Below are 14,675 nucleotides of genomic sequence, written 5' to 3'. Positions count from 1 at the left end.
ATCTGTCAGATTATCGTCGGTCAGGAACGTTTCTGTTGATCCTTCGTCAGAATTTACATACTCTAACGAAGCATCAAAGATCTTCCTTGAACCGACTACAAATGGAGTTTTATATATATATATATATATATTCATAAATTCAGGACAGTCACATTTGGATCAGGTCCAGTTTTCCTCGGCTCTTCAGTCTGGACTGAGGAACCCTTGGTTCACCGAGATCTAGAACTTAGATGAACGTAGATTTTGCTGCATATCTGATTGTCTTGAGGTTTTGGTGGATTTCGATGCTTCTTGGAGACGATGAAGTCGATGACTGACGGATGTTTCATGTGCTGCTCGCTCGCTCTCCACATGTTCTCTCTCTGGCTCTGGTCCAGTTTGTTTTCATACCACCCTGACTGATCTTATCGTCGCCTGCCGACACTCTGCGGGCTATTTCAGACCCCGACACCGCAAAGAAAGGTGGAGAGACAGGCAGAGAGAGAGACAGGCAGAGAGAGAGGTATGGACAGACAGACAGGTTTGTGAAGGTGACCTCAGGTCCAGGTATGGACAGACAGACAGGTTTGTGAAGGTGACCTCAGGTCCAATCAGATGCTCTAACTCGCTCGGCATTTCCACAAGGACTCTGGAATGTGCTTGGGAAGTGTGTGTGTGAGATATCATAAGTATTGGGTCGGTCCTGGAAAGTTTTTAAGGGCGTCTATTGTTTATCACACCCTGTTTACTCTGCGTTCTGTAATGAATGATTGGAGTGTGTGTGTGTGTGTGTGTGTGTGTGTGTGTGTGTGTGTGCTCTCAGTTCCTCCACACCCTTGTTTACATGTTAAAACACTCAATGCTGTTTAATTCCCACTGTGACACCGATCAGGAATATAGACTCTATGAATACAAGTGAACTCTGTGATTTACAGAGTTTCGTCATGGACAGTGAAGTAACCTGCGGCCAACTGTAGCTGCTGTTAGCTCAGTTTGTTAGCCGGGCTTTGAGCTCAGAGCACCGAGGGAGTGTTGGTGTTTGTACCACAGAAGAAGAAGAAGAAGTTTTCAGGCCCAGAGGTGACCTCTGGGCCTGAAAACTTCTTCTTCTTCTTCTTCTTCTGAAATAATGGCAGAGGAGAGAGTGAAGAGGAAGCTAAGAAGAGAAAAGGAGAGAGTAACAAGAGTAAATGTGGGACTGACTTTCAGTGGTTGGTGACAGTTGTTGTTGTTGTAGGTGAATTAGAGGTCTTCGGTTTCTTGTGGGTTGATCCAGACCTCGGGGGACTGGAGTCCAGGATCTGCTGTTTGTTGTGTAACAGGCTCAGAGAAAGTTCTGGATGTTCAGGTTTGTTTTTCAAAAGCTGCTAAACTACCATATCAGCACATCGTGTGTGTGTGTGTGTGTGTGTAAGTCAGAGCTGTTTGTACCTGCATCACTGTTGTGTATACACACCTGTAGTGCAGGTGAGGGTGCTGGATCACTGGCAGATGCTCAGGGTGACGATCCTGTGAAACGATAGCTTCAGGCTAAGCAACAGAACGTTCTGTCAACACTCCACAAACGCTCGGTAACTGTTCAGTACACTGAGGTTGTCTGTCCCGTGGTGAGTTCAGGTGTATCAGGCGTCTGACCTGAGTCTGACTCTGCTGCTTGTTGTTGTCTTCATGCAGCAGAGCATCACCAACCATCAACACGAGCATCTCCATGCTGCGTTCTGCATGGACGGTGGATGAACACAGGACTCCTGATGATTATCAGGAGACGATAACGGGAGGTTCTGAAGATGTCAGGAGGCTGAAACCTTCACTGCTGTGCCTCAAACTCTCTCAGCATCGCGTTAAATGTGGACCCTGCTGGTTCAGAGGTTCTGTCGCTGTGTTCACTGTTAGACTGGACACTGCCGGTTCAGAGGTTCTGTCGCTGTGTTCACTGTTAGACTGGACACTGCTGGTTCAGAGGTTCTGTTGCTGTGTTCACTGCTGTGCCTCTGAAAAAAATGATTGTGTTTGTGTTTGAGACAGCTGGGATGTTTAAACAACCAAAGAAGAAGAGTTCTTATGAAATCGAATGTTTGTCCGAGCTTCTGTTCGTGTTTCTCTACATGAACTCCTCGTTAACGAGACTCCGTTTGTTCATGGTCCGTCTCCACACAGCAGATTAAAAACCAGTTAAACCATCATGAACATCGACGTCATGGTGTGTTTATATTAAAACAGTGGAGGTGACCAGCCTGTGCCCGGGCCTCACTGCTTACTGTACAAATACACAATATACTCATATGGTCGAGGTGAAGCTAATACACTCAGGTGGCTTCACGCTTGGCTGCAAACCAACGAAATCTTCACGAGTCCTGATCTGACGAAGCCTGCAGAGCAGCAGCTGACGCTGTCAGCATCAGGAGGCGTTGGTTCGTTTGAAGCTTGTAAACTGATGCAGGTTGGACGTCAAACACTGTGAAAGCATTCAGCATGAAGAGCAGCAGGTAAACATGAAGATGCACCCATGAAAGGATGAACCATGGACTCAGGGTGACCGTGGCGGCTCTCTCTGTAGTTTATGTTGAAGCTGATGGAATACAGGATTCATGTTCTTTACACACACACACACACAGATAAACACTGAGGAATGTGTGTGTGCTTCATTAATCCACGCTCATGTTACCTTCAGTTCAGCTCTGAACATGGTTGGTCGGCGTGTCGCTGCAGGTTTCAGGTAAAAGGTGAATCATGAAACGAGTCCACTACAAACCCCTGGAACAGAACATGCTCAGGTTCTGGAAGCTTCGATAAAGACTCTGAAGGCTTCTGCAGTTCTGGCTGGTGAGAAGGTCCAGATATTCAGCCTTGGTGGGACATTGTACTGGACCATTGTGGTTCTGAGGCTGGGAGGCAAAGCTCTCGATCTTCTCTGCAGGGTGCCGAGCTCAGCCTTAGAGATCGGGCGAAGAGCTCGGACAACTGCTGAGGTGGTTTGGGCATCTGATCAGGATCCTTCTGGTCTTCTTTGGAGGTGTTCTGGGCATGTCCAACTGGGAGGAGACCCAGAACCTGCTGGAGGGACTATATAACTAGGCCTGTGTTGAAAAAATCGATTTTCCGATTCTGAATCGATTTGTATATTAATTCCTTAAGATTGATTCGTACATCCAAAGATCGATTTGATTAAATTAAAATTTTAATACATTTCCTCCGGTGAACTTTAACCCCACTAGTCGCGTCACTGAATTGAAACAGGCGTCTCACACATGTGAGGTGCGTTCATTGACCGTCCGAATGACTATGGTGCGTTCATGAACGTGGGAAAAATGTAAATTCACCGGAAATATAATAAAACTACAGACAACAGAAAACTCATGGAAAACTCTACAACTACCAGCCACTTCTGTATGTTCTCTTAAAATAACTGAGGCGATTGTGGGTTACATTTGCAAAGATATGCGCCCGTATTCCGTTGTTGAAAACGAAGCTTCAGGCGACCAAAAAATGGTTTTAGTAACACTAACCCGAATCGAGATCGGATCGGGATGGATCGGATTATGATAATCGATTCTCAGTCTTGAAAATCGGAATCGAATCGATTCTTGGAATTTGAATGGATACCCAGCCCTATATATAACATATCTAACCTGGGAACACCTCAGGGTCCTCCAGGAGCAGCTGTAAACCTGCTGCCACCACAACCCAACCCAAGAGGAAGGAAATGGATGGATGGATAGTGATCATGCTTTCATTGGTCGAGCACATTGATTCTGATTCTGTTTGACATGTTAAATATCAGATTGAATCCGAATCACAGCTCCTGTCGTTGGAGTAGTTCTGCATGCAGTGGTACCAATCATCATTGGGTCATCAGAACATGAGGTTCATGTGGAGCCTGTAGTCGTGTTCTGAATCTGTTCTAGAGAAGCTTTGTAGACGATGACGGAGGACGAGAATGAGCGAGTTCTGTAAAATGATCAAATATCAGTGTGAGTGTTACGGACAGACGCTTAGTTCAATGTTTTCCACGGTTGCGTAATTCAGCTCTCACGTTGATAAGAGGTTGGTGTTCAGGCGTGTCAGGACCAGTCAGATGGAGGTCTGAACCAGCAGGAAGCTGTTAGAGAGCAGCTATCGGCTGCTGGAGGACTTCCTGTCAGAGACCACAGCTGCCAGTCGTCCATGTGGCGCCCAAAGTTCGTCAGCGTAGCATCAACAGGAGTTAACGAGGCTTTAATGCTCAGTCATGTTGGACCACCAGGATCATGTGATGGAGTCTCCTCCATCTTCCTGCTTCTCATTGGTCAGACTTTGAACTGTGAAGCTGCTGAGTCAGATTTTACCTGCTCAGATACACCTGGAGGAAAGAAAGGCTTTTATGTGTGTGTGTGTGGTTTGTGTTAAACTAAGACGGTTCCTCTTTAAGTACCTTTAACACACACGCCGTGTGTGAACAGTAGCAGTATTGTGTGAGTGTGTGCAGGCTGTAATCCGAGCTCTGCTTTCACATTTTTCTGTTCTCCGGTCGTCTGCCGGCCTTCAGACAAACTGTCACTGAACACACTCGAGTCCGCTCAGCAGCTTCAAGGACCGAGTGCTCAGGTACTTTACTGCGGTAAAAGTAGAAATACCACACTGTAGAAATACTCTGTTAGAAAAGTTCAAGTCTGGACATGATGTGTTTCTTGAAGACACCTCGTCACGAGGACAGGGTGAGTCAACAGGCCACAGGTGTCCTTGACGAGCCACAGGTGTCCTTGACGAGCCACAGGTGTCCTTGACGAGCCTCAGGTGTCCTTGACGAGCCACAGGTGTCCTGTGGCTTGTCAAGGACAAACAGGTGTCCCCAATGACGCACTGGATGGAGGGTTGTCTCCATGGGTTTACAGGCCAAGCAGTCAGCAGCGTCTATGGACGCAGACAGGGTGGTGTTGGTACATGTAGTACTATGAGGAAGAGGGTGGAGGTGTGCAGGGCTCCATCCATCCAGCTGCAGCAGATTTCCTCTCCAGGCTGCAGCTGTACAATAAGAGCAGTGTGTTGTTGTTGTAGCTGTTTTACGAGCTCGTCTGGTTTAAAGGTGCTGAGATGAGTGTGTGTGTGTGTGTGGTTCCCCAGTGGTCCTATTAAAACTAACCTCCACTCTGTAACTGATCTCAGGTCTGTGGGTCAGTGTGTGTTTCTCAAAGTTTAAATAAAAAAGTAATAAAAGTCGTTTCACTCATTCAGGTGCAGAGCGCCGACGCCCTGATGTCACTTCCTGTCTAGCCTCTGGTCGACTAACAGCTGTGAAACTCTCTCAGCGTCACGTTAAATGTGGAAACTCCGGTTCAGAGGTTCTGTCTCTGTGTTCACTGTTAGACTGGACACTGCCGGTTCAGAAGTTCTGTTTGGTCCGGCTGTGTTCAGTAGAGGCTGCTGCTACCTTATAGCACTAGCTGCAGTGCATCACTGACGAGGACGAAAACACTTCCTGACAGTTTCCAGGCAGCTTTAAGGACAAAGTGGACTCTCGTGGTCTCCTGAAGCTGAACCGCGAGGATGTCCAGGTTCTAACGCGGTGACCTCTGACCTCTGACCTGCTGCAGGAACCAAAGTGAAGTGAACAAACAACATGAAAGACTTCAAAGCCGAGATGTTCCCGTCACATTGTTCTGTTTATAGAGATGATCTTCCTCTGGGCTGAGTGTGTGTGTGTGTGTGTGTGTGTGTGTGTGTGTGTGTGTGTGTGTGTGTCTTCCTCTGTCGACACAGAGGTGGATGAATGAGGAACATCTGGAAGCTTCACATCCTCACACACACAGCAGCTTTAACTGTGCCCACAGTGGGCTTTTATTTTGAAAGTAGAGCCCTGGAGAATGCAGCAGTTTGAAGCAGGAGGTGGCATCACTTCCTGTGTGTGTGTGTGTGTGTGTGTGTGTGTGTGTGTGTGTGTACTTCCTGGTGTGTATTATCTGGCTGCTGCAGTTTTATGATGTGATGAATGTCTGAGTCATGTTCCCTCTCTAACTCTCTGCGTCACGTCTGATGTGGAAACATTATTAATAAATGTTTAAGTCTGACACACACACACACACACACACACACACACACACACACACACACTGCGTGCTGCTGTGACATCACCCGCTGACATCACAGCCCTGACAGCAGACAGCATCCTCCCTGAGCGTGGGCCGTGTGTCCCTCAGGGCGGACTGACAGGGACTCAGGATTTTCCCATCACACCCTGCTGCAGTCTGACCGCTGTCGGGTTCAGACCGGTCCAATCACTGATTCTGTGAGAACCTCCGTCCCCGTCCTTCTGTCTCCGTCCCTCCGTCTCCCTGAGGCCGGCTTTGATCAAAATCAAACGAACCCGTCTGGGAGGTCTGAATGTTGAACAGCTGGTGATGAAGAAAGCTTTTATTGTGAAATCTCTGACCTTTACAAACATTTTTCAAATGTTCCCGTGCAGAAATACTCAGATTACACTTCAAGTACCAAATACAGAACGCTGTAAACATGTTGAGCTGTACTCGAGTACTTCTTCTGATTACATCACTTGACAAACGTCTCCTCCTCCAGTCCTGGAGATCCTGCAGCTGGTGAAGAAGCGTGACCTCCTCCTGGCCGACTCTCACATCCTGGAGCTGGAGCGGGAGAGCACGGAGCCGCCGCAGCCCGAGGACGCCGCCAGCCCCAGCGTGAAAGACGGCGGGCGGAGGACGGCGAAGGACGTGGAGCTGCTGTACGAGGAGCTGCAGAAGGAGCTGTGGGCCGTGGTCAGGGAGTCCCTGCGCTGCCCGACGGCGGGGCCCAACCTGGGCCTGGTGGTTCAGGTGAGTGCTGCCATGGTAACAGCAGGGACACACCTGATGAGCGAGCAGCCCACTCAGGTGTGTGTGTGTGTGTGTGTGTGTGCAGGTGCTGCAGCAGGAGGAGCAGGCCGATACAGACTGGGCTCGAGGTGAGGCGGCGGCCCCCGGCGGCCCCAGGCCTCGCCGCCTGAAGCAGAGGTGGAGGGAGGCGGTGGAGGAGGCGGCGGACGGCTCCCTGCCTCAGAGGGCGGAGTTCACTGCCGGAGAGCTGGACAGGTACCTGGACCGGCTCCGAGCCCGCGTGGTGGAGGACCTGGGCGCCGCCAAGAGGAACGTGGTGTCCATCTACCCTGACGAGTACCAGCCCTTCCAGGTGAGAGCACACCTGCCACTCACGCTCCTCTGAGGATCCATGACGCTCTTTAACCTTTGACCTCCACCTGCCAGGTGTACGTGGAGAGCTACCACCAGGCGGTTGCTAGGCGACTGCAGGCCATCACTGACAACCAGCTGGAGATCACTGACATCTACTCGCTGCTGGACTGGCTGCACAACATTTACAACAGGTAACGCACCTGAGCGAAGGTTCATGGTCCCCTGAAGGAGCTCCCGTGTGAAGCTGTGTGTGTTCTCGTCTCAGGGACGTTCTGGGGACGGTGTGTATCACGAGTCCGTTCAGCCGGGCGCCGCTCTGTCCTCTGCTGCCCTCCGAGACCGTGGACAAGCTGGAGCTGGACTGTCTCAACTCAGTCAGGGTAAGACACACACACACACACACACACACACACACACACACACCTGTGAGGTGCGCTTGTTTTGAGCCCCGTCTCCTCCCTGTGCAGGCTAAAGTGACCACAGAGCTGAGTCAGGTCCTGGACGAGGAGGAGAAGAGGTGGATGGAGTCGCTCCACATCGAGGAGTATCAGATCACTCTGGCCAAGACCGTCATACAGGTACGCAAGACTCCGCCCCCCTCTGTCTCTGTGTCACCATGGTTACAGGAGGTGTGTGAGCAGTGTTTCCTTTTAAATAAAGTTTATTGAATCACAGTGATTGTTTTCTGGGTCCTTCCTTTAACTGAAGCCAGAGTCAACACCGAGGACTTCCTGTCACACACACACACACACACACACACACACACACACACCAAGCAGCTGCTGCCCTCTAGTGGACAAAGGACGTATAACAAGAAGAATAAATCAAAATAATAAAACATGTTTGAACGTTTGTAAAAGCCTTCAAAAGCTTTTATTGTGAAAGGTCTCAGTATGAGTGAATTCTTTTATTGAACAGTTTAAACTGTTTATTATTAGAATTATAATATTAATAATTAATGTTACTTTAACATAGTATTTAACAACACTTGATATTAATTGTGTTATATTAAATATTCAGGCTCAGTTCAGGCTCGGTTCTGACTCGGTTCAGGCTCGGTTCTGACTCGGTTCAGGCTCGGTTCTGACTTGGTTCTGTGTGTTGTTGTGTGTTTCAGAGGCTGCAGGTGGATCTGGAGCGCTCGGCCTCCATCAACAGCAGTTTGGGCTCCAGAGTGGCTCAGTGCAGCCTGAACGGCCTGGCTGACTTCCTGTACAGGTACGCGCAGGTTCAGAGGTCGTCACGTGTTTTAAATTCATGATGACGACGTTCGTGTTCGTGACTCTCGCTTCAGTTTCCAGCGCAAAGTCGAGATGTTTCATGAAGGCATGCAGAGCGGCATGTTCGGAGACAACGAGGACGGATACGTGTCCAAAACCATCGCACTGGTCAACTGCTGCCCGCCGTTCAGGTACGCACATCAACACACCTGAACCGACTTCAAACCAACTTCAAAACGACTTCAAACCGACTACAAACCGACTTCAAACCGACTTCAAACCGACTTCAAACCGACTTCAAACCGACTTCAAACCAACTTCTTTCAGTATCAGTTTGAACATGTCACTGTGAATAGACTTTAGTCACAGTTACAGAGTAACTAAGTACACACACACACACACACATAACATAATATTATATATATATATATATATATATATATTATATATATATATATATATATATATACAGTATATACAGTATACAGTAGTGTATTCTTTGAGTCCTCACTTGGTTGGTGTGTCGTCGCGGTCCCCGTTCCTCCTGTGTTGTGTGTGTGTGTGCAGAGGCTTCGTGCAGCGCGTGGCTCAGTGTGACCCGTCCGTCAGCGAGGACTCTCTGGCCGGGCCACAAAGCTCTGGACCACATCGTGCAGCAGGGAGTCCGAGTCCTGTCCGAGCGCCTGTACCTGCACATCAGGGACACACCACACACACACACACACCTGTCTCTGTCTGTTGTCTCTGTACAATAAAGCTGTTTGAATTATTAATTTTTAACCTTATTTATTCTGAATGTTTAAACAGGCTCACACACACACACACACACACACACACACACACACACAGCTGCAAACACTCAACATGTGTAAACATTGTCACATTCACTTCAGTTTTTTTTGCTGAACTCATTCCGGCGAGTTAAACTGTAGCTAAACCCTCAGACTCCAGGTTAGCTCGGTTAGCTTCAGGGTTAGCCCTGTTAGCTCCATGGTTAGCTCTGTTAGCTCCAGGGTTAGCTCTGTTAGCTCCAGGTTAGCTCTGTTAGCTCTGTTACTTCATGGTTAGCCCGTAGCTCATGGTTAGCTCTGTTAGCTTCCAGGGTTAGCTCTGTTAGCTCCATGTTTAGCTCTGTTAGCTCTATGGTTAGCTCTGTTAGCTCCATGGTTAGCTCTGTTAACGCCATGGTTGCTCTGTAGCTTCATTGTTAGCTCTGTTAGCTCAGGGTTAGCTCTGTTAGCTTCATGGTTAGCCCTGTTAGCTTCATGGTTAGCTCTGTTAGCTTCATGTTTAGCTCTGTTAGCTCCAGGGTTAGCTCTGTTAGCTCCAGGGTTAGCTCTGTTTAGCTCCAGGGTTAGCTCTGTTAACGCCATGGTTAGCTCTGTTAGCTTCATTGTTAGCTCTGTTAGCTCCAGGGTTAGCTCTGTTAGCTCCAGGGTTAGCTCTGTTAGCGCCATGGTTAGCTCTGTTAGCTCCATGGTTAGCTCTGTTAGCTCCAGGGTTAGCTCTGTTAGCTCTGTTTAGCTCCATGGTTAGCTCGGTTAGCTTCATGGTTAGCTCTGTTAGCTTCATGGTTAGCTCTGTAGCTTATGGTAGGTTGTTTTGCTCCATGGTTAGCTCTGTTAGCTTCAGGAGGAGAGGAGGATGCTGAGGAAACTCCTCAGTATCATGGACAATGCTGATCACCCCCTGCATGCCACACGGACGTCCTGTCAGAGCTCTTTCAGCCGTAGACTGATTCCACCGAGGAGCTCCACAAGAACGCCACAGGAGATCTTTTCCTACCTGAGGCTATCAGACTTTAAATTCCTCTCCCTTCAGCCGCAGGGAATCTTAAAAAAAAAAAAAAAAAAAAAAACTCACCCACTTACTGTAATTTCTTATCTGTTCATTAATGTGCAATATTACAACACACTATGTTTATAATGTGCAATATTACTACATTTCATATTTAATTCTCATACCACGTGAAATATTTTATACTTTTATACTCTGTTTAACTTGCACTCCTATCTTATCACTTGTTCATATGGCATTCTTATTGTTATTTCTATTATTTATTATTGTTATTTTTTGCCTATACTTCTTTATTGCTTATACTTCTTTATTTTTGTAACTCTGGCACACTAATTTCCTCGGGATAAATAAAGTTGTTCTGATTCGTGATTCTGATTCTGATTCATGGTTAGCTCTGTTTGCTCCATGGTTAGCTCTGTTGCTCTGTTAGCTCATGTTAGCTCGGTTAGCTAACATGGAGCTAACAGCTCAGCTATCTGCTGTCAGACTCTAACTTGAAGCACATTCATGGACGTTCATAGAAGTTTCTGTTGGTAAATGTGTTGTGACGTTAGCTCTGCCTCTCTGAGACGCTAGCTCTAACAGCCATAAGCTAACAGCTCAGAGAGGCTAACATGCTAACGATAGGGTCACAGTGTCATCAAATACAGCTCATTAACCAATGTTTTACGTTAGCATTAAGTGTCCTCTGGTCTCCACACTTTGTTAAAATGCTAACGCTGTTACGATGTGTTTCCTGTCTCTTCGTCCGTTAGCCGTTCTTCGAGGCCTCGTGAAGAGGAAGTGGCTGAGCAACACGAGCCGTACGAACAGATCGAAGCTCTGAAAAGAGACTTTAAAAGTATCGCAGGATGGACAGTCCTCCGTACCGGTAGGTCCAGATGTTGAGGACGTATGTGGGACCGCTCCGCCCTGCAGCCATGTCTCACCTCTGATCTGTTCCCTGTCCCTCCCTGTTGTGTGGCAGAGGTCCACCGACGGGTGGTGATGGAGTATCTCGCTCTGTCATGCGAGGCAGAATCATCTGCACCTCCATGAAGATGAGGAAGAGGATGGCTGGTCGGCTCCGAGACGAAGGCAAACAGATCAAAGTCCTCTTCAAAGACCTGGTCAGTCCTACGACACGCCACCGAGACATAACCAGCTTTATTGGACATCATGACGATGTCTGTCTGTCTGTCTGTCTGTCTGTCTGTCCGTCTCTCAGGAGTCTCCGTCCAGCTGGTTGGACAGCGCTCTGTCTCACATCTGAGATGCATCCAGCTGGAGGACGTCCCCTCCATCCAGATGGAGTTCGAGTTTCTGGTCAGAGAGTTTCCAGACGTCAGGTAAGAACAAACCAAACAAACCCACCATGTTACCTCTAACCGGCAGTGTCCAGTTAACAGTGAACACAGCGACAGAACCTCTGAACCGCAGTGTCCAGTCTAACAGTGAACACAGCGACAGAACCTCTGAACCGGCAGTGTCCAGTCTAACAGTGAACCACGACGAACCCTGAACCGGCAGTGTCCAGTCTAACAGTGAACACAGCGACAGAACCTCTGAACCGGCAGTGTCAGCTAACAGGGAACACAGCGACAGAACCTCTGAACCGCAGTGTCCAGTCTAACAGTGAACACAGCGACAGAACCTCTGAACCGGCAGTGTCCAGTCTAACAGTGAACAGCGACAGAACCTCTGAACGCAGTGTCCAGTCTAACAGTGAACACAGCGACAGAACCTCTGAACCGGCAGTGTCCAGTCTAACAGTGAAACCACGACAGAACCTCTGAACCGGCAGTGTCCAGTCAACAGTGAACAGCGACAGAACCTCTGAACCGGCAGTGTCCAGTCTAACAGTGAACACGCGACAGAACCTCTGAACCGGCAGTGTCCAGCTAACAGTGAAACAGCGACAGAACCTCTGAACCGGCAGTGTCCAGCTAACAGTGAACACAGCACAGAACCTCTGAACCGGCAGTGTCCAGTCTAACAGTGAAACCAGCGACAGAACCTCTGAACCGGCAGTGTCCAGTCTAACAGTGAACACAGCAGCCTCTCTCTGGCATCCCGGGCTGAGTCGGTTCCGTTAGTCCATCTTTCAGATGATGGTTAAACTTGTCTGTGTCCTCTGTGGACAGGCTCAGGTCCATGATCAGACTGTGTGGACTCTCACAGGAGGCGTGGAGGTAAACACAAGGCAACAGCCAATAGGAGAACAATAAGAAGACTTATATAGAACAGGCTCAGTGGGTTAAAGGTGACATGTCAGAGAGGAAGGAACCACACACCGAGCCCTGAGGGACGCCATGAAAACATGTGGACCGGGCTCACTGATTACTCTGCAGAACTTTAGAACTTTATTCAAACTGGATCAGATTCAGTATGTTTACACAGTTTAGGACGGACAGATAGCTTTAGCCTAACCACATGCAAGGTAGATCACCGCTAATTAGCTGCTGCTAACTGAATCTGCTGTAGCATGCTAACCATGGAGCTAACAAAGCTAACCATGGAGCTAATAGAGCTAACATAGCTAACTATGGAGCTAACAAGCTAACATAGCTAACCATGGAGCTAACAGAGCTAACTAAGCTAACCATGGAGCTAACAGAGCTAACCATGAGCTAACAGAGCTAACAGGGAGCTAACAAGCTACATAGCTAACCAATGGAGCTAACAGAGCTAACATAGCTAACCATGGACTAACGAGCGAACCATGGAGCTAACAGAGCTAAACCATGGAGCTAACAGAGCTAACAGAGCTAACCAGGGAGCTAACAGAGCCTAACCATGGGAGCTAACAGAGCTAACATAGCTAACCAGGGCTAACAGAGCTAACCATGGAGCTACAGAGCTAACATAGCTAACCATGGAGCTAACAGAGCTAACCATGGAGCTAACAGAGCTAACCATGGAGCTAACAAGCAACATAGCTAACCATGGAGCAACCATGAGGCTAACAGGCTAACATGAGCTAACCATGGAGTTAACAGAGCTAACCATGGAGCTAACAGAGCTAACATAGCTAACCATGGAGTTAACAGAGCTAACCATGGAGTTAACAGAGCTAACCATGATGCTAACCATGGAGCTAACAGAGCTAACATAGCTAACCATGGAGTTAACAGAGCTAACCATGGACTAACAGAGCTAACAGAGCTAACCATGGAGCTAACAGAAGCTAACAGGAGCTAACAGCTCCCTATTGGCTACTAGCTAACACAGCTATGTTGACATGTCCTCCCTCTCTGACCACTTCCACAGGAAACACGTGAACTCCACTTCCTGTTTCTTTCTGTTTTCAGGAAGAAGCACGTGTCGGCCATCTTGAACATCCGTGGGACGACCCGGCAGGCGGAGCGTCAGGAGATCCTGAACATCGTCAAAGACATCGAGAGCAGCGACGGCGTCGACGGAGACTGGCCCGGCTGTCTCGGACCGCGCCCGCTCTTCTCCGAGGGGCCGGTCACCTCCGAGGTCCACTGCCTGAACGTGGGCCTGAGCCGGATCGCGCCCTCACCGCCTCGTCCGGCTTCACCACACTGCGACCGCGGAGACGCACCACCCAAACGCCCGTCCAGGAGAACCCGGACGACGTTTCTCTGACGGCCGAGTCCAGACTAAAACTCAGAACCGCGAGCTTCAGGCTGTGAAGACGGTTTGAACTTCTCGACTCTGACTTTGATTTTCTGGGATTTGAATAAAATAACGCAGCGCTGACAGGAAGTGTGGCGAGCGCTGAGGACAAACGTGTCGGCCGGCTGTCGACGATGGACGAACCGTCTGTTTGATCACAAGACTTCACTCCGTCCTGAGAAAAGAACCAATCACTCTCTTTATTGAAACAGATTAAAAATCATGAAATCATCCTGTTGATGTAACGATGCACTTTTCTATCCGGGAATGGGGAAAATTTGATTTTGATTCAAATGTTGCGTCAAATCACATTTTCAGGATTCAGGTCCGGTCACCACAGAGCCCAGTCTTTGTGCTAAGCTAGGCTACAAACTGAACTGAAAACACACCAGTGCAAGCCGTATCAGCTTAGCTTAGCTTAGCTTAGCTTATAACGGGCAACGTTAGCTTATTAACGGTCTAACGTTAGCTTATAACGGGCTACGTTAGCTTATAAGGCTAACGTTAGCTTATAACAGGCTAACGCTAGCTATACGGCTAACGTTAGCTTATAACGGGCAGCGGTTAGCTTATAACGGGCTAACTTTAGCTTATAACGGGCTAACGTTAGCTTATAACGGGCTAGCGTTAGCTTATAACGGGCTAACGTTAGCTTATAACGGGCTAACGTTAGCTTATAACGGGCTAAGCGTGCAGCTTATAACGGGCTAACGTTAGCTTATAACGGGCTAGCGTTAGCTTATAACGGGCTAACGTTAGCTTATAACGGGCTAACGTTAGCTTATAACGGGCTAGCGTTAGCCTTATAAACGGGCTAAGCTTTAGCTTATAACGGCTAGCGTTAGCTTATAACGGGCTAAACGTTAGCTTATAACGGGCTAGCGTTTAGCTTATAACGGGC

The 14,675-nt window shown here is 48.3% G+C and overlaps 1 protein-coding gene across 1 annotated transcript in view; it reads left to right on the top strand.

Annotated features, from left to right (window-relative positions):
- LOC104933378 (tumor necrosis factor alpha-induced protein 2) overlaps window positions 1-14,675 on the top strand; it is a 42,758-nt gene that overhangs the window by 10,672 nt on the left and 17,411 nt on the right. Inside the window, exons 4-11 of the mRNA XM_027280156.1 lie at window positions 6,529-6,782; window positions 6,868-7,134; window positions 7,209-7,327; window positions 7,402-7,516; window positions 7,604-7,714; window positions 8,254-8,354; window positions 8,431-8,547; window positions 8,924-9,057. Of these exons, the coding sequence (XP_027135957.1) occupies window positions 6,529-6,782; window positions 6,868-7,134; window positions 7,209-7,327; window positions 7,402-7,516; window positions 7,604-7,714; window positions 8,254-8,354; window positions 8,431-8,547; window positions 8,924-9,057 (1,218 nt within the window). The remainder of the gene's footprint in view (window positions 1-6,528; window positions 6,783-6,867; window positions 7,135-7,208; window positions 7,328-7,401; window positions 7,517-7,603; window positions 7,715-8,253; window positions 8,355-8,430; window positions 8,548-8,923; window positions 9,058-14,675) is intronic.

Source organism: Larimichthys crocea, chromosome VII (assembly GCF_000972845.2).
Source record: "Larimichthys crocea isolate SSNF chromosome VII, L_crocea_2.0, whole genome shotgun sequence".
Lineage (NCBI taxonomy): Eukaryota > Metazoa > Chordata > Actinopteri > Sciaenidae > Larimichthys > Larimichthys crocea.
Note: the sequence above shows the minus strand (reverse complement) of the source record. Positions and strands in the feature narration are given on the sequence as shown.